Source organism: Halichoerus grypus, chromosome 7 (genome assembly GCF_964656455.1).
Source record: "Halichoerus grypus chromosome 7, mHalGry1.hap1.1, whole genome shotgun sequence".
NCBI classification, from domain to species: domain Eukaryota; kingdom Metazoa; phylum Chordata; class Mammalia; order Carnivora; family Phocidae; genus Halichoerus; species Halichoerus grypus.
The window spans coordinates 34021503-34049383 of record NC_135718.1 but is presented as its reverse complement, the minus strand read 5'-3'; the positions used below and the strand labels follow the sequence as shown (position 1 = coordinate 34049383).

Genomic DNA, 27881 nt, shown 5'->3' with positions numbered 1-27881 from the left:
AAAGAAAGATAATGGAAACAAATCACAGAAATTTCAGCAAATGGAGCTGCAAAACAAGATCTTTCAAAATCAGACATTTAAAGAATTTAAAGACATGAAATATTTTGAATGATAACTGGAAATTATAAAAAGTCAGATGGAAATTCTAGAACTGAAAAATTCAACAAATTATAAACACAGAGAATGGGCTTAGTCTGCTGGATAGTTAAGAGTTAAATCAGAGGGAGTTTTAAAAAGTGGATGATAGGTTAGAAGAAAATAGTTACACTGAAGCATAACAAGACAAACGGACAAGAAACCCAAAGAAATGGTATGGTGAAAAGGTCTAACGTACATGTAATTAGAGCCTCCAAAGGGAGGAGAGAGAATGACTGAAGCTCTGTAAATCTCCATCAGGATGAACATCAAGTCACACCGAGATACACCATAGCTAAACTGCTAAACGCCAACAATAAAGAAAAAAATCTTTTAAGTAACTAGAGGGAAAAAAAGGCATTATTTTCATAGGAAGAAAAATTAGGCCGACCGCTGACTTTGCAATAGGAAGGAAGCAGACGGGAATGACAGCTTCAGTAATGAAGAAGGTAAAGTCCGCAGCAAGGCTGGAGGAAGGGCCTCCATAAAAGCAATGAGACACGGAGAAAACTGGTCAAGATAACATTTTTCAGAATTCTGGTAATTAACCAAAGGCTTGGAATAATCCAAGGAGCATTTCTTTATTTATATTTTTAAAGGTTGTATTTTGGTTAAAAGGATGAGTTTTGTGGTATTTTAACTTGACCTGTTCTTACCACTCTCCCCAGCTCCTCATTAGCCTTGAAAACCAACAGTCCCACAATCACAGTGAAAACCAGTAGCCTAGTAGCCACTGCCTGGGGTCGATTAGGTTTGGAGCCCCCTGAAAACACCATTCTCGGGTAACTGTCATTATTTGACCTATCTGGCAATTCTCTGGAAAACCTGCATTCAAGGGCCTGTCTTTATTTGACCTGAATCCAACCTTGCTCAGTGTGAACAGCTTTTTTCCTGGGGGCATTTGTTGAAAAGAAGCCACAGCCGTGGTTCACGTTTCACATTGCACCTACCTGAGTTAGTGATCTTCCTCCTCAAGAAAGTTGAAAAAGAGGGACGCCTGGTTGGCACAATTGGTTGAGCTTCTGACTTGGGCTCAGGTCATGATCTTGGGGTCCTGGGATCGAACCCCAAATTGGACTCCCTGCTCAGTGGGAGACTGCTTGTCCTTCTCCTGCTCTCTCTGCCCTTCCCCAACCCATCTCTTTTTCAAATAAATAAAATCTTAAAAAAAAAAAAGGAAGTTGCAAAAGAAGGGCAAACTAAACCCAAAACAAACATAAGGAAGGAAACAATAAAGATTAGAGTGGAGCTAAGTGAAATAAAAAATTAAGAAACAATAGAGAAAATAACTGTCGTCATCGAATTCTATGCCTAATGAAAATATTTTTTAGGGGGCGCCTGGGTGGCTCAGTTGTTAAATGTCTGCCTTTGGCTCAGGTCATGATCCCAGGGTCCTCGGATCGAGCCCCGCATCGTGCTCCCTGCTTGGCGGGAAGACTGCTTCTCCCTCTCCTACTCTCCCCGCTGTGTTCCCTCTCTCGCCGTCTCTGTCTGCCGAAGAAATAAATAATCTTTAAAAAAAAAAAAAAAAGAAAATATTTTTTAGGAATGATGGTGCATTAAAGGCATCTTGTCTGTCTAAAAAAATGAAGATTGATTTTGTCACCACCAAACTGGCACTAAAGGAAATATTAAAGGGTATTCTTTAAGCAAAAAGAAAATGATACCAAATGGCGTCTCAGAGATGTAGGAAAGAACAAAGAGCAATGGAAAATGTAAATGCATCTGAAAAGGTAAATAATCACTGTGAAACAATAACAGTGTTTTGTAGCGCATACATATAAAATTCTCAAGAATAGCACGTGAGATGGAAGAAGGGTAAGAGGCATTAGGGGTTCTTTTTTATTTTTTAAGATTTTATTTATTTATATGAGAAAGAGAGCATGAGCAGGGGGAGGGGCAGAGAGAGAAGCAGACTCCCCGCTGAGCAGGGAGCCCGTTGCAGGGCTGGATCCCAGCACCCTGGGATCATGACCTGATTGGAAGGCAGATGCTTAACGGATTGAGCCACCCAGGAGCCCTGTGTTTAGGATCCTTTGATTGTCTGGGAGGAATTAAAGCTCTAATTAATATTAGACTTTGGTAAGTAAAGTGTAAGTAAAATATTAAACTTGAAAAGAATATATTCTCCTATCATGGGATGGATGGTTCTATAACTGTCAGGTCAAGTTGGTCAATAAGGTTGTCAGGTCTTCTCTCACCTTACTGATTTTTTTTGTCTAGTTCTATTAACTAAAATGTTGAAGTCTCTAACTATAAGTGTAAATGTATTTATTTGGTTTTTTTGTTTCTAACACTTCCATTGTAAGGTACATACATAGTTAGAATTGTTATACTTCTTGGTAAATTGATCCTTTTATCAGTATATAGTGTCCCTCTTTATCATTGATGATATTTCTTATTCTAAAGTAAATTTTTATATTGATGTAGATACTCCAGCCATCTTTTTTAAATTTTAATTTAATTTTTGTTTATTTTTTAGAGAGACTGCACATGGGAGGGAAGGGGCAGAGGGAGAGGGAGAGAATGTTAAGCAGGCTCCATGCCCAGTGTGGAGCCCAATGCAAGGCTCGATTTCACGACCCTGAGATCACGACCTGAGCTGAAATCAGGAGTCTGACGCTCAACTGACTGAGCAACCCATCCAGCCATCTTTTGATCAGTGTTTGCATGGTAGATCTTTTTCCTTCTATTTTTTAATTTTTATTTTTTTAAAGATTTTATTTGTTTGACAGAGAGAGACCCAGTGAGAGAGGGAACACCAGCAGGGGGAGCGGGAGAGGGAGAAGCAGGCTTCCCGCTGAGCAGGGAGCCCGATGCGGGGCTCGATCCCAGGACCCTGGGATCATGACCTGAGCCGAAGGCAGACGCTTAATGACTGAGCCACCTAGGGGCCCGAGATCTTTTTCCTTTTAATTATCTATGTCTTTTCTATTTGAAATGGCTTTCTTGTAAATAGATTATAATTGTTTTTTATCCAATCTGACAATCTTTTAATTAGCTAATTTAGACTGCCTACATTTAATATTATTGGTCTTAAATATATGATCTTGCTACTTGTTTTCTGTTTCCTCCGTTCTTTGTTCCTTTTCCCTCTTTTTCTTCCTCCTTTACAATTAATTGAATATTGTTATGAATCCATTTTATTGCCATTAAAATTTTTGTTTAGTCATCGCCCAAAGGCTTGCAGTAAATATACATTGTGAATTAATCATAGTTTACCTTCAAAAAAATTATACTATTGCATGTGTAGTTTAAGAACCGAACAATAGCACACTTTTAATTATTTCTCATCTTTTCTGTGGTTGTTTTCATTTTATTTTTATATTTGCAATAAAACCACAATACATTGCTACCATATTTTTTATGAAAGTCAATTATCTTTTAGAGGCATCTAAATAAGAGAAAGAGTGTTTTCCTATTTATTTTCATTTTACCCATTTCCAGAGATCGTTGTTTTTGTAAATCCATTTCTTTGCGTACAATGCCAGATTCTCTGATATATTCCTCTTGCTTAAAGAAATTCCTTTAACATTTTTTATAGTACAGGACTGCTGGTGAGGAATTCTGTCAGTTTTTGTTTTCTAAATAATCTCTATTTTGTCTTCATTTTTGAAAGATATTTCATTGGGTGTAGAATTCTGGGTTGATAGTTATTTTCTTTCTTTCTCTTTTTTTTTTTTTGTTTCAAGTTTTTACTTAAATCCTAGTTCGTTAACATATAGTGTGGTATTGGTTTCAGGAGTAGAATTTAGTGATTTATCACTTACATACAACACCCAGTGCTCATCATAACAAGTGCCCTGCTTAATGCCCGTCACCCGTGTAGCCCATCCCCCACCCAGCTCCCCTCCAGCCATGCTCAGTTTGGTCTCTATCATTATTTTCTTTCAGCACTTTAAAGATATCACTCATTGCCTTCTGGTTTGCAGTTTCTAACAAGAAGGCTGGTAATGTAATGTAATTCCCATCTTTGCTCTTCTGCGTTTAATGTCTTCTTTCTCTGGCTGCCTTCAAAATTTTCTTTATGACTCTGGTTTTCAGTGGTTGTAATAGGGGGCAGGGTCCTAGGTTGCTGGAGGGCTTTTCTCAGCATTTCAGCTCCATCCTGTGCTTTCAGCCTTCCCTGTGTGCCTGAGCCCTGGAAGGGTCTCTCGGCACACTTCTGCCTTTCCGCCATGGAAGGATGCTATGCCTTGATTCTTGGGGTTTCCTGGCGGATGGAGGGTGGAGGTTGAGGAAGGTTTTCTGCTGTGCAGGTCCAGCCTTACTCCTATGCGGGCTCTGTGCCCCAAGTTTTGGGGGAGTTGGGTTTTCTCCGTGATCCTGTCCCTCCCTGGGGTAGCCAAACTGCCCATATCTTCGGCAGGTTCTTTGCAGGGAACAGCATCCTGCCCTTCCCCTAGGAGTAGAAGTTTTGTTTGTTTGTTTGTTCCTTTATCTCAATCGCAGTGGTCTTCACCTGTTCCCTGCAAGGGTGCTGCCCTTCTCCCTATGGCTTTTGTCTGTAAGGAAGGAGGGTCTGGGCAGAGCTCCATGCCTTTTCTGGTAGTGATGGCCGTTCCCTTTCCAAGCCTGCATCACAGCCTCCCGTCTCTCTTGAGCACCTGGTGAAGTCTGTGAAGAGGCTGCTAGTGGATGCAAATTCCCATTGTGTCTGCATTTCCTAGGGATTCTATATTTTCTCGTTAGCTCATAGTAAGCCTTTCGCAATTTGTTAAAATTTTAGCTGAATTCTCCTTACAGGTTTACATGGTATCTGGTGTCTCCTCCTCCCAGGCTCTGCCACAGGTCGGCTGCTACTCCTCCCCGTCTCTCCTTGGAAGGCCTGTCTTTCCTGAGAGTACTTGGCTGCCCTGAGACCCTCGCTCTCTGATGTGTTCAAGAAAAGTTATATAACTTATCTCATTTTTTCTTGTAGAGCTTTCTATGTCCTGGGTGGGAGCAGAATCAGTGTAATCTTGCATTAACATTGTCTAACTTCTCAAATAGTGGAACTGAGTTCAAGAGAGATTTCCTTTTCAAATGTGTGCCTGTTTTGTTCCTATTCTACTCTTCTTAAAAAAAAATGGTTATATGTTTACTTACCATTTCTTCTTGTCCCTTGCCAGCCAAAAGTCTTTCCCAGTCTTTCTGGTCACCTTCTATGCCTTCAAGATACTTCCCCAATGTGTACTTGAAGAGACCTAGGAAAAGAAGAATTTGATCTGATATCTTCTTAGGTTTATTCTAATCCCCTTATTCAAAAGCTTTTGTTTTGAAGGAAACTTGTTGCTTTACCTTGGCTCGGCACAGTATCTGATGAAGTAAGTGGTTTTTGTTCAGCAGGAGCATCAGTAGCAGATACCCCTTGGGACATTTTCCCCCAAAGAGGAATAGAAAGAAGAGAAACTGGCAACACCACTTCATAGATATTCTATTAAAAATATTATTTTAGGGGCGCCTGGGTGGCTCAGTCGGTTAAGCGTCTGCCTTCGGCTCACGTCATGATCCCAGGGTCCTGGGATTGAGCCCCGCATCGGGCTCCCTGCTCAGGGTGGAGCCTGCTTCTCCCTCTGCTTGCCGCTCCGCTTGCTTTGTGCTTTCTCTCTCTGACAAATATATAAATAAAATCTTTAAAAAAAAAGAAAGAAAATACTTATTAAAAAAAAAAAGAAGAAATAGAATTGATGAGCCTAATAATCTTTTCCTGAATTTTTGGTAAAGACATATAATAGGCCTATTTCCTATCCTTTACATGAAAAGTATCTATGACTTATTTAAAATAAAATATTGGAGGGCGCCTAGGTGGCTCAGTTGGTTAGGCGACTGCCTTCGGCTCAGGTCATGATCCTGGAGTCCCAGGATCGAGTCCCGCATCAGGCTCCCTGCTCGGCAGGGAGTCTGCTTCTCCCTCTAACCCTTCCCCCTCTCATGCTCTCTCTCTCTCATTCTCTCTCTCAAATAAATAAATAAAATCTTAAAAATAAAATAAAATAAAATAAAATATTGGATAATTAAACTATAATTGAAATATGTTTTAATATATGGAGCTTGAAATAACAGTGCAATTATAATTTTCAAATAAAAGGGGGTAGAAATCAGATTTATTTTGTTTTTTAAAAGATTTTATTTATTTATTGGACAGAGAGAGAGAAAGAGCACAAGCAGGCAGAGCGGCAGGCAGAGGGAGAGGGAGACGCAGGCTCCCTGCCGAGCAGGGAGCCCGATGCGGGGCTCGATCCCAGGACCCTGGGATCATGACCTGAGCTGAAGGCAGACACTTAATGAGTGAGCCACCCGGGCGCCCCTCTTGTCCTCATTCCTTCTGAAAATTCTTTTTCTTCCCTTGTTTTCTATTTCTTTTTTTTTAAATTTTACTAACTTTTTAATTTTAATTCCAGTATAGTTAACACACAGTGTTATATTAGTTTCAGGTGTATAATATAGTGATTTAACAATTTTTAAAAAAAAATATTTTATTAATTTATTTGAGAGAGAGAGAAAGGACGAGCAATGGGGAGGGGCAGAGGGAGAGAGAGAGAAAGAGAAGCAGACTCCCCGCTGAGCAGGGAGCCCCAGGTGGGGCTCGATCCCAGGACCTGGAGATCAGGTCCTGAGCCAAGGCAGACATTTAACTGACTGAGCCACCCAGGCGCCCATGATTCAACAATTCTATACATTACGCAGTGTTCATCGTGATAAGTGTCCTCTTTAATACCCTTCACCTATTTCACCCATCCCCCCCGCCTGGCACCCATCAGTTTGTTCTCTATACTTAAGAGTCTGTTTCTTGGTTTCTCTCCCTTTTTTACCCCTTCATTCATTTGTTTTATTTCTTAAATTCCACAAATGAGTGAAATCCATGTGGTATTTGTCTCTCTCTGATTGACTTATTTCACTTATTCACTTACTTCTCTGGCTCTAACCATGTTGTTGCAAATGGCAAGAGTTCATTCTTTTTTATGGCTGAATAATATTCCATTGTGTACATATACCACATCTTCTTTATCCATTCACCTGTTGATGGACACTTGTGTTGCTCCCATAATTTGGCTATTGTAAAAAATCCTGCTATAAACATAGGGTTGCATATATCCTTTCCAATTAGTGTTTTTGTATTCTTTGGGTAAATAACCAGCAGTGTGATTACTGGATAATAGGTAGTTTTATTTTTAATTTTTTAAAAGATTTTATTTATTTATCAGAGAGAGAGACAGAGAGCACAAGCAGGGAGAGCGGCAGGCAGAGGGAGAAGTAGGCTCCCCGCCAAGCAAGGAGCCTGATGCAGGACTCAATCCCAGGACCTTGAGATCATGACCCGAGCTGAGGGCAGACACTTAACCTACTGAGGCACCCAGGTGTCCCTCTATTTTTAATTTTTTGAGGAACCTCCATACCATTTTCCACAGTGTCTGCACAAGTTTGCATTCCCACCAACAGTCCATAAGGGTTCCCTTTTCTCCACATCCTCGCCAACTCTTGTTTCTTGTGTTTTTGATTTTAGCCATTCTGACAGGTGTAAGGTGATACTTGTTTTGATTTGCATTTCCTTGATGGTAAGTGATTGATGAACATCTTTTCATGTGTGTGTTGGCCACCTGTATGTCTTCTTTGGAGAAATGTCTGTTCATGTCTTCTGCCCATTTTTTTTTCCTTAAAACTATTTTTATTTCTTACACCATCTCTTAGGAGATAATGATCATTATTTTTTTTCCTCTAGCTTACTTTATTGTAAGAATACAGTAAATAATATGTATAACATACAAAATATGTTAATCAACTATGTTATTGGTCGTCTGCCCATTTTTAAATTAGATTGTTTTTTGGGTGTTGGGTTTTGTAAGTTCTTTATATATTTTGGATACTGAACTTTTATTGGATATGTCATTTGCAAATATATTCTCCCATTTTGGAGGTTGCCTTTTAGTTTTGTTGATTGTTTCCTTCGCTGTGTGGAAGCTTTTGTAGTCCCACTAGTTTATTTATTTATTTATTTTTAAAGATTTTATTTATTTATTTGACAGAGAGAGACACAGTGAGAGAGGGAACACAAGCAGGGGGAGTGGGAGAGGGAGAAGCAGGCTTCCCGCAGAGCAGGAAGCCCGATGCGGGGCTCGATCCCAGGACCCTGGGATCATGACCTGAGCCGAAGGCAGATGCTTAACGACTGAGCCACCCAGGCGCCCCTGTAGTCCCACTAGTCTATTTTTGCTTTTCTTTCCCTTGTCTCAGGAGACATATCTAGAAAAAAGTTGCTACAGCTGATGCCAAAGAGGTTACTGCCTGTGTTCTCCTCTAGGATTTTTATGGTTTCAGGTCTCACATTTAAGTCTTTAATACATTTTGAATTTATTTTTGTGTACGGTGTATGAAAATGATCCAATTTCTTTTGCATGTAGCTGTCCAGTTTTCCTAACACCATTTGTAGAAGAGACCGTTTTTTCACCATTGTATATTCTTTCCTGCTTTGTCGAAGATTAATTGACCATATAGTTGTGGACTTATTTCTGGGTTTTCTGTTCTGTTCTATTGATCTATATGTCTATTTTTGTGCCAGTACCATACTGTTTTGATTACTTTAGCTTGGTAGTATACCTTGAAATCTGGGATTGTGGTATCTCCAGTTTTGTTCTTCTTTTTCGAGATTGCTTTGGCTATTCGGGATCTTTTGTGGTTCCATACAAATTTTAGCATTGTTTGTTCTAGTTCTGTGAAAAATGCTGGTGATATTTGATAGCAACTGCATTAAATCTGTGGATTGCTTTGGGTAGTAGACATTTTAACAATATTTGCTCTTCCTATCCATGAGCATGGAATGTCTTTCCATTTCTTTGTGTCACCTTCAGTATCCTTCCTCAGTGTTTTATAGTTTTCAGAGTACAGGTCTTTCACCTTTTTGGTTAGGTTTATTCCTAGGTATCTTATTATTTTTGGTGCAATTGTAAATCAGATTGTTTTCTTTTCTTTTTTAAGATTTTTTATTTTTAAAAAAGATTGATTTAGGGACACCTGGGTGGCTCAGTCGTTAAGCATCTGCCTTCAGCTCAGGTCATGATCCCAGGGTCCTGGGATCGAGCCCCTCATTGGGCTCCCTGCTCAGTGGGGAGTCTGCTCTCTCTCCCTCTGCCTTCTGCTCCCCCTGCTTGTGCTCTCTCTGTGTGTCAAATAAATAAATAGAAACTTTAAAAAAATAAATAAATAAATAAAGATTGATTTATTTTAGAGAGAGAGAGCGAGAGCATGCACATGTGCAAGTGGGGGGAGAGGCAGAGAGGGAGTGAGAGGGACAAGCAGACTCTGAGCGGAGCGTGGAGCTGACCTGGGGCTTGATCCCATGACCCTGAGATCGCAACCTGAGCCAAAATCAAGAGTTGGACACTTAACCAACTGAGCCACCCAGGCACCCCTTAAGATTTATTTTAAAGCAGTCTCTACACTGAACATGGGGCTCAAACCCACAAGCCTGAGATCAAGAGTTGCATGCTCCATCAACTGAACCAGCAAGCATCCTCCCTGCACCCCGGACTGTTTTCTTAATTTCTCTTTCTGCTGTTTCATTATTGGTGTATAGAAATGCAACAGATTTCTGTACATTGATTTTTGTATCCAGTAATTTCACTGAATTTGTTTATCAATTCTAGCAGTTTCTTGGTGGAGTCTTTTGGGTTTTCTATATATAGTATGTCATCTGCAAGTAGTGAAAGTTTTACTTCTTCCTTACTGACTTGGAGTCCTTTCCTTTCTTTCTGCTGTCCGCTGTGGCTAGCACTTCCAGTACTATGTTGAATAAAAGTAGTGAGACTGGACATCCTTGTCTTGTTTCTGATCTTAAGGGAAAACTCTCAGTTTTCCCCACTGAGGATGATGTTAGCTGTGGGTTTTTCATATATGGCTTTTATTGTGTTAAGGTATGTTCCCACTAAACCTACTTTGTGGAGGGTTTTGTTTTTTTATCATGAATGGATATTGTACTCTGTCAAATGCTTTTTCTGTATCTATTAAAATGATCATATAATTCTTATCCTTTCTCTTATTGATGTGATGTATCATGTTGATTGATTTGCAAATATTGGAACCACACTTGCAACACAGGAATAAATCCCACTTGATTGTGGTGAATGATTTTTTTAATGTATTATTGAATTTTGTTTGCTAGTATTTTATTGAAGATTTTTTTTAAGAGATGGGGGGTATAGGAGAGGCAGAGGGAGAGGGAGAAAATCTTAAGCAGGCTCCATGCCAAGTGCAGAGCCTAACGCTGGGCTCGATCTCACAACCCTGAGATTATGACCTGAGCCAAAATCAAGAGTCAGACACTTAACCAACTGAGCCACCGAGGTGCCCTTTATTGAGGATTTTTGCATCTGTGTTCATCAGGGATATTTGTGTCTGGTTTCTTTCACATAACAAAATGTTCTCAAAGAAACAAAATAAAAAATAGACAAGTGGGACGACATCAAACCAAAAAACTTCTGCACAGCAAAATAAATCATCAACAAAGTGAAAGAAAAACACACAGAATAGGAAAAAATATTTGCAAATCATATATCTGATTAGGGTTAATATCCAAAACATATAAAGAATTCATACAATTCAATAACAAAAACCAAATAATCCACTTTAAAAACAAGCAAAGAGGGGCACCTGGGTGGCTCAGTCATTAAGCATCTGCCTTCGGCTCAGGTCATAATCCCAGGGTCCTGGGATCGAGCCCCGCATCGGGCTCCCGGCTCCGCGGGAAGCCTGCTTCTCCCTCTCCCACTCCCCCTGCTTGTGTTCCCTCTCTGGCTGTCTTTCTCTCTCTGTCAAATAAATAAAATCTTAAAAAAATAATAAAAATAAAAATAAAAATGAGCAAAGAATCTGAACAGACATTTCTACAAAAAAGATATATGAAAGGCTAACAGGTACATGAAAAGATGCTCAACATCATTAGTCATTAGGAAATGCAAATTCAAACCACAATATCACCTCATGCCTGTTAGAATGATTATCATAAAAAAGAGAAGAGACAATAAATGCTGGTGTAGATATGGAGAAAAGGGAATGCTCGTGTATTGTTGGTGGGATTGTAAACTGGTAAGGCCACTATGGAAAACAGTATGAAGGATCCTCACAAAATTTAAAATACAACTACTATATGATCCAGCAATTCCACTTCTGGGAACATATCCAAAGATAATAAAAACCCTAACTCAAAAGGATATCTGCACCTTCACGATGTTCATAGCAGCATATTTACGACAGCCAAGACATGGAAACAACTTAAGTGTCCATCAATGGATGAATGGGTAAATATATGGAAAATTATTCAGCTACAAAAAATAAGGAAATCCTAGTTTCGTGATAACATGAATGGACCTTGAAAGCATTATGCCAAGAGAAATAAGTCAGACAGGGAAAGACAAATACTATATAATCTCACTTACATGTGGAATCTAAACAAAACAAAACACCTCTAATTGAAAGAGATCAAACTGTGGCTACCAGAGGTAGGGGTTGGAGGGTGGGGAGTTGAAGGAAGATGGTTAAGAGGTACAACATCCTACTTATAAGATAAATAAGTCCTAGGGCTACAACGTACAACATGATGACCATAGCTAACACTGCTCATGATATGGGAAAGTCGTGAAGAGGGTAAATCCTAAGAGTTCTCGTCACAAGGAGAAATATTTCTTTCCTTTCTTCTTTCTTTTCTTTTTATTTTATCTATATGAGAAGATGGATGTTACCTGAACCTACTGTGGCAATCATTTCCCAATATATGTATATTAAATCATCATGCTGTATGTCTTAAACTTATATAGTGATGTATGTCAATTGTTTCTCAGTAACACTGGTAAAAAATATCATACAGTTAATAAGGTTGCACAACAGGGCATGTGTTTTCAATGTACATCCATGTTGTAGCATGAGTCACTACTTCATTCCTTTCTATTGCCAAATAATATTCCATTGCTAGGATGCCCCACATTTTATTTATCCACTCATTGGTTGATGGACATTTGGGTTGTTTCACTTTTTGGGTTTTATAAGTCTGCTATGAACATTTGTGTACAAGTTTCTGTATGGACATATATTTTCTTTTTCTTTCTTTCTTTTTTTTTTTAGGCAAAATTTCAAAGACTTGTCCCTTTTGTTACTGATACCTTCTAATTATATAGAATTCCACATAAAATACTACATGTCTTCTGCCTCTATATTCTTTTTTTTTTATTATGTTATGTTAATCACCATACATCACATCATTAGTTTTTGATGTAGTGTTCCATGATTCATTGTTTGCATATGACACCCAGTGCTCCATGCAAAACGTGCCGTCTTTAATACCCATCACCAGGCTAACCTATCCTTCCACCCCCCTCCCCTCTAGAACCCTCAGTTTGTTTCTCAGAGTCCATGGTCTCTCATGGTTCATCTCCCCTGAGGGTTGCTGGAGTGGTGGGGGGGGAGGGATGGGGCGGCTGGGTAATAGACATTGGGGAGGGTATGTGCTATGGTGAGCACTGTGAAGTGTGCAAGACTGTTGAATCACAGATCTGTACCTCTGATGCAAATAATACCTTATATGTTAAAAAAAAAGAAATCGGAGGGGGAGATGGACATATATTTTCATTTTTGGGGTATGTACCTAGGAGTGGAGCTATGGGGTTATATGGTAACTTTATGTTTAAACTTTTCAGGAACTGTCAGATTGTTTTTTGGAGCAGCTGCTTCATTTTACGGTGCCACCAGCAATGGATGAGGATTCTAAATCTCCACAACCTTACCAACATTTGTTATTTCCTGATTTAAAAAAAATTATTAGAGCTATGCTAGTGGGTAGGAAGTACTACCTTATGGTGCTTTCAACTTGCATTTCCCTCATACGTAGTGACATAGAACATCTTTTTGTGTGCTTATTGGCCATTTGTTTTTTTGAAGATTTTATTTATTTATTTATTTATTTATTTGAGAGAGAGAGAACACGCACGAGTGGTGGGGGGAGGACAGAGGGGGAGGGAGAGATTCTCAAGCAGACGCTGCACTGAGTGTGGAGCCCAATAGGGGGGCTCAATCCACGACCCGGAGATCATGACCCTAGCAGAAACCAAGAGCTGTACGCTTAACTGACTGAACCACCCAGGGGCCCCATCCATTTGTATATCTTCTTTGGAGAAGTGTCTATTCAGATTTTTGCCATTTAAAAAATTGGGTTCTCTTTTTATTATTGAGTTCCTTAAGTTTTTTTTTTTTTTTTAAGATTTTATTTATTTATTTGACAGAGAGAGACACAGCGAGAGAGGGAACACAAGCAGGGGGAGTGGGAGAGGGAGAAGCAGGCCTCCCGCTGAGCAGGGAGCCCGATGCGGGGCTCGATCCCAGGACCCTGGGATCATGACCTGAGCCGAAGGCAGACACTCAATGACTGAGCCACCCACGTGCCCCTGAGTTCCTTAAGTTTTTTAATTGGGCAAATAAATAGCATAAGCTTCACCAAAACTTCCATGATCAGTACACCCACATTACGGTGCTAAGTACGTTATAGTATGTGAAATGTGGACATCACTGAAGGGATGTCATGGCGATTATTGCCCATGTGTTCCAGAGCTCTGATCCCATCCATGTCGCAGGTGAGACATTACTATCTAATCACATTAGCATTTTGCAAGTTAGTAAAGCCCTAAAACATTAATTAGATTTTGTCAAGTTTTAAATTAAATGTGATACAATGCTTTGATATATGATATAATAAATGATTTAGTCATCCCAATACTTGAAGGTAATAACAACTTTTACTATAAGTAAAAATAGAACCAAATTGCTATAATAAAATCCATTGATGCTTTCTTTTAAAAAATTTTCTTTTCTTGACATGTATCATATGATCTCACTGATATGAGGAATTCTTAATCTCAGGAAACAAACTGAGGGTTGCTGGAGTGGTGGGGGGTGGGAGGGATGGGGTGGCTGGGTGATAGACATTGGGGAGGGTATGTGCTATGGTGAGTGCTGTGAATTGTGTAAGACTGATGAATCACAGACCTGTACCTCTGAAACAAATAATACATTATATGTTAAAAAAAAAGAAGAAGATAGCAGGAGGGGAAGAATGAAGGGGGGGAAATCGGAGGGAGAGACAAACCATGAGAGACGATGGACTCTGAGAAACAAACTGAGGGTACTAGAGGGGAGGGGGTGGGAGGATGGGTTAGCTTGGTGATGGGTATTAAAGAGGGCACGTACTGCATGGAGCACTGGGTGTTATGCACAAACAATGAATCATGGAACACTACATCAAAAACTAATGATGTGATGTATGGTGATACAAAAAAAAAATTGTTTTTTCTTGTGATGAAAATTTTTTTAAAAAGATTTTATTTATTTATTAGAGAGAGACAAGAGAGAGGTAGCACAAGTGGGGGGCGGGTAGAGGGAGAGGGAGAAGCAGGCTCCCAGCTGAGCAGGGAACCTGAAGACACCAGGCTCGATCCCAGCACCTGGGATCATGACGTGAGCCCAAGGCAGACGCTTAACTGACTGAGCCACCCAGGTGTCCTGATGCTTTCAAGCTTTAGCTAATTTAAAGTTTTACCTCTATGTGTATTTAATTATTGAAAATAACTTGATTTGTCTATTTGTAAAGTTTGTCTAATGCATTTAATAAACATACTGCTTATCTTAAAAAAAAAAAAAAAGAAGTTGCGAAACAATTACCAAAGTTCTTACTAGATAAATTAGAGGTGAGACCCACCTTCTCTTCCTACAAAGGTTGGTCTCTTTTGTAACAGCAATGACTAAAATAAATGGTGCCAAATTTTTGGAGAGAGTCTTGTTTAATTCAGAATATAATTAAAATCTCATGTAGCTTTATTGGTTTTAGTATCCAGCAGAGAAAAAATATTGAAACTCCAAGAGATTTTGAATTAAATAGCTACAACAGTTTTGTTTTATTAGTTCTGACTGTGTGAAAAAAAATTATAAGGACAACTTCGGAAAAACCTAGTTCTTTTAGAGCCCCAAATGACTTTTAAAACAATAAAATAAACTATAAAACCTACACAAGTGATATTAAAAATTATGTAGTTCAATAAATGTGACATTCACAAATGTGGTTGTAATTTTTTTAACTATAACAAAATGAACATGGATCTGACGACTGGATTTAGAAGAGGTGGTGTTATATAGCTTACCAGAATTAAGTGCTTCAATTTGCTGGTGAGCATTATGTAGTGGAGCTGGAATGTTCTATCAATGCCTTTTAAGATCTCCATCTACATCACAGGGTCTGTGCCAATCAAAGAAAGGGATGATGCTTCCTTTTCCTATATTAGTGATTATTTTCCTAGCATTTTAATATTTATTTTTGGAAGGTTTGTAGATTTAGATTTTTTTTTTCTTTTTTTTCTTTTTTTGGCTGGTGGCTGAGTCATGCACAGAATAAACTATAAACCCATACTATTTTTGAAGATGGAGCATAACGGCTGGCTAGTGATTTACTGTAAAGGCATTATATGAATTGGAGTGATTGTCTCAATTGCTTGCTAGGTGGAAGGGGTAGGAAAAGAAGAAAAACAAAGATGAGGGAGAGACATTTTGTGAGAAAACAATAATCACAGACACCTGCTTAGTTCACTGAGGTCCCAATCTTTGAAGACCCAAACATAACTCTTGAAGGCTCCTTTGAGCTTCAGATAGCAACTATCCTTTCTTTGTCCCCAAATCTTGTCTCTGTCCTTGGTACACAGAAGAACACACTAGACTTTCACAGTCTCCCAGCACCTGCCTGACTTCTCCATCAGGCCAGGGGATGAGAATTATGACTGGTGGAATGGGCACAACATCAGACCAGGCCAGAGAAGGACCAATGATTTGCAAACAGCCCTCCATGGATGGCTTCCAGGGACAATGTACTACCTGAGCTTGTATGCAGACTTCACAAAAAATTCAAATAATTTTTACCTTAAAAAATGAGACTGCTTTCATTTTTTAATATCTAAAATCATACTTTACAAAGTTTTTATATTGGAAAATTTCAAATCTACAGAGAAGCTGAAACTAGTACAATGAACATCAGTATACTCTTCACCTAAATTCAACAAAGAATAATTTTCTAATTTGCTTTATCTCCTTGTTTATCTGTATGTGTGTGTATAATGGTTTGTGTATATATATGTTGTGTGTATGTGTTGAACTATTTGAAAGTTGCAGATGTCAAGACCCTCACTCCTACTTCACTCTGCACCTTCCAAGAATGACATTTTACCCACAATACCAGTATCACATGTAACACAATGAACATTCATTTACTATTGTCATCTAACCTACAATTCATTTCCAGTTTTTCCCTATTAGCTGCCCAAATGTCTTTTATAGCTTTTTTAAAAAAAAAATCCAGAATCTAATCAATTGGTATGATACTATGAGAGATTTTGAAAATCCTCATCCTCAACAATGTTTCACTCGATGGTTCTTTTTTTTGTTTTTTAAAGATTTTATTTATTTATTTGAGAGAGAGAGTACAGAGGGAGAGTGAGAGGGAGAAGCAGACTCCCCGCTGAGCAGAGAGCCCATGTGGGGCTTGATCCCAGGACCCTGAGATCATGACCTGAGCCGAAGGCTGACACAACTGACTGAGCCACCCAGACGCCCCTCACTTGATGGTTGAATTATTACATTTTTTAGATTTTATCAAGTTTTTTACATTTGTTAGCTGGCATCCTTCCAGCTTTACCATCCACCATCCCTCTCTCTCTGAGCATCACTATGGAGAGTGAGACTATGAAGTGTTACATTCAATGTGTTATAATCCAAAATGTGCTTTTGATACTTAAACCACCCCAAATTTGTCCCATGGAAGACGAATCAGGGCGGTCTCTCTCCTGTGGTTTCTAGCACAAGACACCTTGAACTCACCTTGTACTTTTCCTGCCCCAGACCTAGAATCAGCCACTTCTTCAAAGACCTGCTTATACTATGAATAGGTCACACATCCACATGGTTCAATTCTCCAAATATTCACAGAGTATACAGCAAGTTCTCCCTCCAACTCCACCTCTCTCTTCATAGACAGCCGATGTTATTAGTTTTTTGTGTCGTCTTCCAGAGATAGTTTACCCAACAGAACAAAAGCACAGATAAATACCCTTACCCTTTCCTAATTTTTTAACTCAAATGATAGCCTATTACACTCCCTGCGTTTGTCTGTCATCAGATTCTGAAAGATGCACGACTCCACCCCCAAAAGATTAGGAGCCTTTAGGCTAAGTTTCAAAATGTTTCAGAAAGCTCAGGGAGGATGACTTGACCAAAGTTGTATTGACAACACTCACATACTATTCCTTGAATATTCGTCCCTCTCTACGTTCTTTGACAATTCCTCATTTTTCAAACATCACTTCCTTGGAGAATACTTTCCCTTCCTTAACACGCCCCCTCCCCCAACTAGGTGACGTCCCCTGGTTATTAGGTTTCGGATCATTATGTACTTCTCCTTCCTAGCACACACATAAGACACAGCATTAAAATTTGTTTCCTGCCTCCGTGAAGACAGGAACTACATCTGTCTCGTTCACTGGCGGCACACAGACTAGTTGCTCAACAGAAATGTGCGCAGTGAAACTCGAACTCAGGCCAGCCGGCTTCCAGTCCTCTTCTTTCGTCTGCGACCCCGCTTTAGTCGGAGAAATAGTTCCAAGATGTAAATTAAAAAAAAAAAAAAACCTCAATAGAAAAAGCTGGGAAATGTGTATTTCCACGATTAATGGAGGACCTTAGCAGAAACGGCTCACCGCGAGGTGTGACGACCGCAGGAGGGCGTCAATCAAGAAAATGCCCCCTTGCCCCTCAGGCGAGTGGAGCTGCACAGAGCCGAGGCCACAAGGGGGTAGCGCCACGGATTCAATAGAAAACACGTGCAAAACGGGAAAGCGGTGCTGCGCGCAGCTGCGACCCCCAGGACCCGGGAATAGGGGACACAGAGCAACCCCCATCGGGGCGGTTACCTGGCACCGTAAGACCCAGGCTTTCCCCTGATTCCTTCCCGGAGCGGCTTCTGCCAGCGTCCTCACGGAAGTGGCTGAGTGCGGGGAGCCCACAAATGAAATGGGCTGGAGCGGCCACGAGTCCGGAGCACCTGAGATTAGTCGTCCTTACCCCAACTGGGACGTAGCTAAGGGCTGGATTTCTCTCTTTGGAGCTGCCCCAGGAACCCAGGGCCCGCTCCCGCTACGAGCTCCGGAGACGCCCCGGGCAACAGCCAGTGTCACCGTTACTCCAGGGAGCGCTACTCTCAGGCCTGCGAAGGCGCGGCTCTGCCGGTGGCCTCTACGCCTGCCAGGCTCGAATCTAGCTGCCCCGCGCCTGGGGCCGGCTGCTGCCACCCTGGGCCCGGGCCTGGATCAGTGCCCCCCGAGTTTCGGCAGAGTTGCCTCCCGGCAGGAGCTGGGACTACTTGAGTCCGTGTTCCAGGCGCTACTTTCCTCGTGTCTCCCCACGACGGACGTGACCCTGGGCTTCCTTCGAGGGCTTTCCGGGCCAGGGTGCCTGGAGCCCCGAGCGACGGCGGCGGCCGGGCACCGGGGCGCAGGGTCCCAGGAGCCTGAGAGCGAGCGCGTCCCGGGGGGCGGGAGCTCGGCCGGCGGGGGCGGGCCGAGGGTGGGGGCGGGAGGCGGCTCCCGGGGCTCCGCGCCATTGGCCGCAGGGACGGGCGGCAGGAAGGGGCCAGAGAGCGCGGCCCCACCCCGTGGCCGGCAGAGCCTATCGCCGGGAGCGCGGAGCGCGGATAAATGTAGCGCCGCGGCGCGGGCCGCCAGCTCTCCGAGGGGCCGGAGCGCAGCGGAGCCATGCAGTACCCACACCCCGGGCCGGCGGCGGCGGGCGCCGTGGGGGTGCCGCTGTACGCGCCCACGCCGCTGCTGCAGCCGGCGCACCCGACGCCGTTCTACATCGAGGACATCCTGGGCCGCGGGCCCGCCGCGCCCACCCCCGCCCCCACGCTGCCGTCCCCCAACTCCTCCTTCACCAGCCTCGTGTCCTCCTACCGGACCCCGGTGTACGAGCCCACGCCGATCCACCCCGCCTTCTCGCACCACTCCGCCGCCGCGCTGGCCGCCGCCTACGGACCCGGCGGCTTCGGGGGCCCTCTGTACCCCTTCCCGCGGACGGTGAACGACTACACGCACGCCCTGCTCCGCCACGACCCCCTGGGTAAGGCGGCCGGGGTCATGGCGGGGCCGAGCCGCGGCGGCGGCGAGGAAGGCGCCACCCGGCAGGTGGCAGCGTCCAGGAGGCGGCGGGGGCGGAGGGGGAGGCAATAGAAAGTTGTGGCAAAAGCGATCGAAAAGCGGCTCTCGGGCGCGCGCGGGGACGGGAGGCGCGGGCCCCAGTGGCGCGCGGCCGGGACTGACCGCACCATGACTCAGATTGGTTTTCCTGCACCTTGCAGGCGTCGGGGCGCGCGGGCCCGCGCGAGACCTCTGGGACTGCCGCGGGGGCTGGCGGCCGAAGGCAGCCCCGGGGCGCGCGCGTCGCTCGGGGTGGTGGGGTCCCCTTAGCTGGAGGGGCGGGGAAGGGAGTGCCGAGGCGCCCCGGGCCGGTCCTGCTGGGCAGGGATAGCTGCTGGGCCCCGGCGGTTACGAGGCTGGACCTGGTTCAACAAGCTTGTGCAGTGAAAGAGCCTGACCCTTTCCGTTCATACAGGAAATCTTGAGTTCTCGATAGGAGTAAATCTGGTTTCAGAAGCTGTTAAGTGTTTTCCTGGCTGCATGAAGCAGACCCTTCCCCCGGAGTAGTGCACGCTGCTGATTATTTTATCGACATCCTCAATACAGACAAATTCAGGAAACACTCGACTTCTGATAGCCGGGATCCGTTTTTCTGATATTGTTCATTTCCTCTGTGTGGGATGTGACTTTATGGCAGCTAAAATAACCAGTTGCTTCCTTTTTTTCCCCCCCCCCGAAGCTGTTTTGCACTAGTCTGAAGCCTGACGTAAGCAAAATCTGGGGAAAAAAAAACCCAACAATGCCAGCTTTCAAAGTGTTTGGGGGCAGGCCTGCAGACCGACCGACGGACGGACGGACTGACTGACTGATTGACAGGTCTTTGGAGTAGGAAAGGCAGCCAGGACACCTAGGGCATATGGTATTCGCGGGGCTTTTCCCCTCAGCGCTCGGCCTAAGAAATAAGCCAACGGTGACTCGCGCTCCGGGTGGCCCTTGGCGGCTCTGGCATCTGAAGCCCCGGGGGGAATAAAGACATGTTCATGTTTATGACGCGGCCTCTAGCTCAGCCCTCCACCTTCCTTTCTCATCGTTAAGATCTGATAGGGGATTATATTGTAGCTCTTTTTTTTTTTTTTTTAAAGTTACTGTATATTTGATTCCAGCTTCGAGGGTTTGGTGCGGTGGCCTCGGCGTGGCTCTGTTCGCCTGCTGGGGCGGGAGCGGGACCCTCGGCCGGGCCGGGCCTGGGGCGAACGTTTTCACAGAGCGCGCCCTGGGTTTCCTTGGGTTACTGCTGGGACCGCGCAGGAGGAAGCAAAGGGCTTTTCGAGATAGACCAACAGGAAACACATTGACGGAAATGTTGCCATAGCCCACGGGGTAGCTTTAACTGGCCGCCCCCGCCGCCGGGTGTGAAATCAGAGGAGGCCGCAGCGCCCTGGAGCCAGGATTGGAAGCTCCACGAGCAAGCGGCCTAACGTCGGCGCCCGGGCCCCGTGGGCCTCCCGAGCAGGCTCCAGCCGGCGGCGCCTGGCCGGAACGCCCCAAGGAGGGTAACAGCCCGGTTCCTCCCCAACAGACACACACTCGGGCATTTGGAAAGTGCGGCTCAGCAAGGGACAGGCCCTAGAGGTGCAAACAGTTCTGTATAAATTCGAGAGTGACTTGTTAAAAGAGTGTCGTGGTATTTTAGGCTCGATTTATAGTGGGTGTTCTTTTGGGGATCAAAAGATTTGTGCGTTTGAAATCAGCGGTGCCTGTGATGGCCGTCCGTGCGCGTCTGAGCGTACAAGGGCGGTCTGTGTGCATACGCAGTGTAGGTGTGTGTCCCTGGGTGTGCACGTGTCTTGGTGGGAACGTATTGGGTCCTTGTGGGTGGGTGTATGTGAACTTGTCTGGTTGAGTGTCCTTCTGCGTCCCCTACTCCCCAGGGCCCGGCCGCTCCAGGGCTGTCACTAACCGCCGCTCTCGCTGCCCGCAGGCAAACCCCTGCTCTGGAGCCCTTTCTTGCAGAGGCCTCTGCATAAAAGGAAAGGCGGCCAGGTGAGGTTCTCCAACGACCAGACCATCGAGCTGGAGAAGAAGTTTGAGACCCAGAAATACCTCTCTCCGCCCGAGAGGAAGCGTCTGGCCAAGATGCTGCAGCTCAGCGAGAGACAGGTGAGCGCGCCTGCGGGCTCGGGGCAGATTCCAGGGGCGGGGGGTCGCGGGGCGGAAGACAGACGTGTCGCCAGCCGTGCGCTCGGGCGTGCCGCGTCGCGCTGTCTCCCGCCCGGAGCTCTGGCCGGCTCGACGGCCGCTCAGCAGCTTCTCCGTTACTCCCCAGGTCGCTTGGGTTCGTGGCAAGTTTTCTTTCTCTCTTTCCTGTAGGTTAAAACCTGGTTTCAGAATCGACGCGCTAAATGGAGAAGACTGAAACAGGTATCGACATGGTTCTGTTTCTATGGAAATAAATATTTTTATCATGTTATCTCAATGCGAGGCCTGTTATGGGTTGTATGCAAAAGTCATTTGAGAGACTATTTAACCTCTTCACCTTGATTAAAAAGGCAAATAGTCCTGCTGAAATTCAGGATGAGTTGCTCAGGTGGCAGTAATGTTAAAAGCACCTAATGCAGTTCCTATATCAATTATGCTTGGGTTTTCACACACTGGCTGGTAAAACTCCGGGCTAATTGTTTTATAAACTCCATATGTTGTTTATCTAATTAACGCAGGAAAGATAAAGTAATTGACAGTAAATGACTTAAGCAGTTATCTTTGGGAGAAAATTGTTTCTTTTATTTACACAGCCATAATAAAACCAGGCAGAGCTCAAGGGTAAATATAAGGAAATAAACACCTCTAAGTCTTGTTTGCACTGTTTTTTTTAGAAGGATTAAATATCAAAGAGTTTAAAATTATTTCCCATCTAATACCAGCTCTTAAAATGAATATAAGACACGTAAGAGAATATACAAGCCTATTTGGAAAGTAGCTTCAAGTTACTAAGTCTTTTTTCCAATGACCTTGTTACGCAAGATGTGATAAAAAGTAAAGGCTAATTCAGTTTTTGAAAAACCTCTATTGACTTAAAGCTGAAGATTTGCTTGTGATGTTCCAATCTGGATGTCTTCTCCAAAGTTATCTGACAATTGCTGAATTGTTCATTTGTCAGTGTATATACAGTTTAGAATAAAATATTTTTGAAAACAATAATAGGAGTGGGGAAATTGAAAGCAGTGTACATTTTTAAATTTAGTGATCATAACTTTTTCATTAGAAATAAGATGGTGTCACAGAGAGCACTTTGAGACAGAAAATAAATTTCCCATAATTTCATTACTCTAACATGATTTAAAAATTTGTAGATTCCCTCTCAATCTCTGACCTTGTGCATCTATTTGTTACTTAGTTGCAAGCCTGGTGAATATATTATTCTATAGTCTTGCTTAAAAAAAAAAAACCCTTAGGAATATATCATATTTCTTTGTAGTGTTTATGTCTATTTTAGACAAACAGAATTAAAAATTCACTCACTTACTTAGTTCTTGGTCAAAGGCTTGACTGCAATTTACCAGGGATTTTTAAAATAGTGGTTCCTGGGGCGCCTGGGTGGCTCAGTCCTTAAGTGTCTGCCTTGGGCTCAGGTCATGATCCCAGGGTCCTGGGATGGGGCCCTGCATTGGGCTCCCTGCTCAGCAGAGAGCCTGCTTCTCCCTCTCCTACTCCCCCTGCTTGTGCTCTCTCTCCCTCTCTCTCTGTCAGATAAATAAAGTCTTAAAAAAAAAATAGTGGTTCCTTTGTAATATGGGAATATATTTTCCAGATATTTCCCCTGGATTATAAGCAAATTGTAGTTAATTGTCTCCCTTTGCAGTTGGCAGCATTCTTCCAGTTCTGCATTTTTACCTTTTCCGTGATTTTGTAACTTGTTACGTGTATTTATAAGTTTATAAATTTACTCCAGAAAATGGATGAAAAAGGATTCAATCTAATAATTTTGAAACTTTCCCTTAATTCACTACTTAGCATTCATATTTTTTAAATGTCTGGAAGACCCTGTTAATTGGCAAGGTTTAAAAACACCTGAAGAATGAAGATAGTGTGTACCTGTAGTGATCTAATCTCTCCCTCCCCTAAACTTTTAAGAATCTTGAGACCATGAGTATGGGCTGGAGCTAAGTGTTCATTTGACACAATACACTGTTATATTTGTGACTGGTTGTTCTTATCCGGCAAGAGAATAATCTTTCTTTGATATGACAGGCACTTTTCTTCCAAAATGAGAAAGAAGCACAAGTATATATTTTCTGAATAAAGATTATAGCTGATGAAAGCAATAAACTAAAAATTCTAAAGATGATAGAGAATGAAAACACATTTTGATTTATGTATCTTATGTCTCCATATTTCACAAGCCTACCAATTTCCATTTTCATTCCTTTCATTCAGGAGAACCCTCAAAGCAATAAAAAAGAAGAACTGGAAAGTTTGGACAATCCCTGTGACCAGAGGCAAGACTTGCCCAGTGAGCAGAATAAAGGTGCTTTGGATAGCTCTCAATGTTCACCCTCCCCTGCCTCCCAGGAAGACCTTGAATCAGAGATTTCAGAGGATTCTGATCAGGAAGTGGACATTGAGGGCGATAAAGGCTATTTTAATGCTGGATGATGACCACTGACATTGGCATGTTCAGAAAACTGGACTTGGGAATAACAGTTGCTACAGAAAATCTCCATAGACATACTGGAAAACTATGAGAAAGGGAATCAATTTTCTGGTATTCTGGAAACCTAAAATATTTGGTGCACTGGCTAAGCAGCAAACTTACACTGAAACCTTAATTTTGACTTAAATGGTTTATGTACTGATTGTAGGTTATATGATGAAGGGACTCTTCACTGGTTAAATTCACCCCCTTTTTTTAAAAAAAAGTAAATTGTTTTTTCTATTTATAAAAAGTAATTTTGAACTTTTTTGTTAAATTTTTAAGTTATAACTAAAGATTTTAATAGGATCTTCTTGAATGACTTTTTAATCTGTATCTGCATCCCACTTAATGGAAAAGCAAAAGGGCACCCCAGATCCAGAGGTATGCCTTGCTCAGGGGGCCCACATTTCAGGCAGCCTTGGAATATTTTAAAAGGAAACTTCCTTTACTTTTATATTACATTCTTATTTTAGTATATGTGCTGCCGAAGCACTATATTACATTCTTATACTGCTGCCTTAAATCCAATATGATCTCAGAGCTCCTGCCTCGGGGATGTGTGTGTTCTTTTTGTCAGAGAGATCTAGTTGATGAGAATCTTAAATGCTTGTTTTGCACTATCACTTAGTACCTTATATGACCAAGGTGTTAAGGGAATAGTACAGTCCAATTCAAGCAGAGAAACTGACTCGTCGGAGACTAAAATTAATCACAGATGAACTAGAAGTAGCAGGTTAATTAAATGTAAGTAGACTGTAGATAATTATGTTTTATATCAGTGTTTATAATGTGTTGTATATATAATTGTTCACTGTAAAAAAAAAAAAAAAGACCAAAATGGTGTTTTTTTAAATGAGTAACTTGTGTATAAAATAAACCCGTCGGTGGGACGACTGACCTCGAGGGACCAAGCATTCTTCCAGTGAAACAAACGCACACCTCTCACCTTTCCTACCAGCGTCTCCCGGGTCCCGGCGCGGGGGCGCGGGGGCGCGGGGGCGCGGGGGCGCGGGGGCGCGGGGGCGCGGGGGCGCGGGGGCGCGGGGGCGCGGGACGCCGGACGGCGGGCGGGTGGGCCCCGGGAAGTAGATTTGGGACTTTCCCTGGAGGGGGAGGGAGCTGGGGTGGAGGAGGGGCTCGACGTGTGTGCGTCGCGGCAGGGGGGAGGCTCCCGCCCCCGGACTCCGAGCGCGGCGGGTCTGAGACCCTGGCGCGCCAGGTGGCTGGAAGAGCCGGGGCCGAGGCCCGCGTCGGGGAGCGCAGGGCCGCCGAACCCCATCGATTCGCCTCGGCTCCCAGGCTGGCCCGGGCCGCTGTCCTTGACCGGAGTGAGTCAACACTGCGTCATCCCTTGGCGGCCGAGCCCGGGTAGGGGGGTCCGCGGAGGGGGTGGGGGGAGCGTGCCGGGGAAGAGCGGGGAGGTAGTTTGTGCCGAGACCGCGGGTCCCAAGCTTCGGCGAGCTTCGGAAGCACCCGCAGAGCTTCTTGAAACTCTTGGCCAACCGTGTCGCCAGAGTTTCTGATTTGGTAGGTCTGGGGTGGGACCGGGAATTTGCACTTCAACACGTGCTCGGGTGATGTCAAAGTGGCTGGTAGGAAGACCGCGCTTTGAGAACCGCCGTTCTAAGGTGCTCCTCGAGTGGAAGCAGGTGGGGCCTGCATACCCCCTCACTCCTCGCTCACCTGCTTCTCTTCCCCCAGTAATTCCTCCCAGTGCGGGAGCCGGAGGCGGGGAGGAATGAAAGGGAGAACGAGGGCAGCGGGGCTCATCTAGGCCGGTGGGAACCAGAGTCTGATGGCTATGGGACCCTGGCAGGGCCGAGGAAGGGCTACTGTGAGAGGGGAGAATGGCAGTGCCAGATAAGGGGGGTGTGGGGCTGAGGGGAAGGATGGCCTGAGGTTTCTGACTGGCCCAGGGACTGCATCCGGCTGCTTGCCTAGCGGAGCCATCAGGTCCCTGACATTCCAGGAAAATGAGGAGGGGCCTGTTGGGGAAGAGGTCCAGAAACCTCTTCTTCTAGCCTGGGCCTCCCTCCATGGAGGCCTCTAGTTGTTTGTGGAGGTGGGTGCCTTCTGACTGAGGGCACCTGAAGGAACGACTCTGCCCCTTGCATGGCTGACCAGGGCTATGGTTCCCCGGACATGGGCGCTCCAGTGAAGACAGAGTGAAAAGGTTATTGCTTTTAGGGAGTTGTTACAGCCTGCCTCTTTAGATTCCAAGAAGGCCCCTGGAATTGCCTGCAAATTTAAATTTCTGAGAAAATTAGCACCAGGTCCTTAAGCAGAGAGGTGTGACTAGGCCTGGAAGTTTAATAATTTGGTTGGAGTTTTAGTTCTTGACCTCAGTTCTCTCATCTGTGGAATGGAGATGGTCTAGTTGATCTACCTGATCCGTTCCGGCCCCCAAATTCCCAACTCAGTTCAAGCTCTTTATCTTTATGGTTCCCCCTATTCTCGGTGTCTTCTCAGTGTTGGAGTCCAAAGTAGACCTCCAGTTGGAGGGTCTCCCTTTCCATCAGCTGCAGGCTCCAAACTCCCAGACCCTGCCTGACAGGTTACATCTAGGTTTCAAGGGTCATAATCAGTCTCGTTTGAAAACGGGACTGTCTGTATCAGACTTTTGGAGAATGGGAGGCTTGTGGGCCTAATATTGAATTAAAGCAATCCTGAAATCAGTTTGTGTGTGTTTCGCTCCTGGAGATAACCTCTGGTTAATGTTTATTCTTGAGAATAACTGTATCATGATGATCAGGCAGAGAAATACAGGCTTATGTATTGATTGACACTAGAAAAGTTGAAGGGTGAAATCTTGTTTTAAAGTAGACAGTTTCTGGAATCCAGGATGTTTTCTAGTTTAAAGCTACTCCTAACCCTCTTCAAGTTGCTCATATTCTGAATCTAAACATAGTCTTAAGAATCGAGAGCATGTTCACCAGAGTACAGTATTTTCAGGGTACCGGTTGCCTTTAACTGTTTTCAAAATGCCCCATTGCAGATTGCCAATGAATATTTACAAATTCTTCCTACAATCCAGGCATTTTTTCATTTGTTTGTCTTCTGGCCATTTCATGTTGAAGCAGCATGTATGACCTTTACAGCACAACTCCTGTCTTGTTTTTAACTCTTTTTATCAGGAGATTCAACTTGAAAACGGTTATCATTTAGCAGAAAGACAAACAGAAAAGCACATTTTTGTAAGCAAAACGTTAATGATTGGAAGAATTGCCCTAATTTCACCATGACAGTGTGTGATTAATCCCCTGGGTCATGTACTTATACTTTAAGTTATTCAGTTCATTGGTCTTTGATATTCAGAACCCTTTCTAACTTAATAGGATATTGATTTTGTTGGATGATGTACTTTGACTCTTTAAACAACATCACTTTTAGGGATGACTAGCCCGCTGTGTAGTATTTTATTTAGAGAACTATTGCATAAGGTTTCTTTTTCTTACTTTTTATGGTTTTCTCAGGGTGAAAGCTGATAAAACATCTTGTGGGAAAAGAGGAAACCATCTCTGATAGTGAAAGTACCTATTCTCTTTCAACATTTCTGACAACTTTTTTTTTCTTTGGTGGTTTCATTGCTGTGAATATTCATTTTACTTAATGGAGGCAGGGCAGAGGTTCAAGAAAATGTATTTGGACTTGGGGAAGTGCACTTGGAGGGGGACAGACTGCCCTTACCAAAATTCCCATTCCACTTATACTGCCTTGTGGAACTCAAGCTCAAAAGCTCACCCTTTTGATTTTTCTTTAAAATCTAATAATCAATGATCCTTTAAATCTGTGAGTGGAGGTGAGACTTTTGGGACTCCTGACAACATGGGACAGAACGTGGAGAACCAAACAGTCACCCAGAATGC

General features: G+C 43.5%; 1 protein-coding gene and 1 long non-coding RNA gene across 2 annotated transcripts in view; one reads left to right on the top strand and one right to left on the bottom strand.

Moving 5' to 3' along the window:
- LOC144382554 (uncharacterized) overlaps nucleotides 1–18794 on the bottom strand; it is a 61556-nt gene extending 42762 nt beyond the window's left edge. The window contains exons 1-2 of the long non-coding RNA XR_013449676.1: nucleotides 18102–18794; nucleotides 5224–5321 (exon numbers count right to left, since the gene is read on the bottom strand). This is a non-coding gene — a long non-coding RNA (uncharacterized LOC144382554). The remainder of the gene's footprint in view (nucleotides 1–5223; nucleotides 5322–18101) is intronic.
- Nucleotides 18795–18822: 28 nt separating this feature from the next.
- Nucleotides 18823–24918, top strand: HHEX (hematopoietically expressed homeobox). Its single transcript, XM_036079080.2, has 4 exons — nucleotides 18823–19305; nucleotides 21304–21482; nucleotides 21693–21743; nucleotides 23757–24918. The coding sequence occupies exons 1-4, from the start codon at nucleotides 18942–18944 to the stop codon at nucleotides 23973–23975; spliced, it is 813 nt and encodes a 270-aa protein (XP_035934973.1). The 5' UTR covers nucleotides 18823–18941; the 3' UTR covers nucleotides 23976–24918.
- The last annotated feature ends 2963 nt before the right edge of the window (nucleotides 24919–27881 follow it).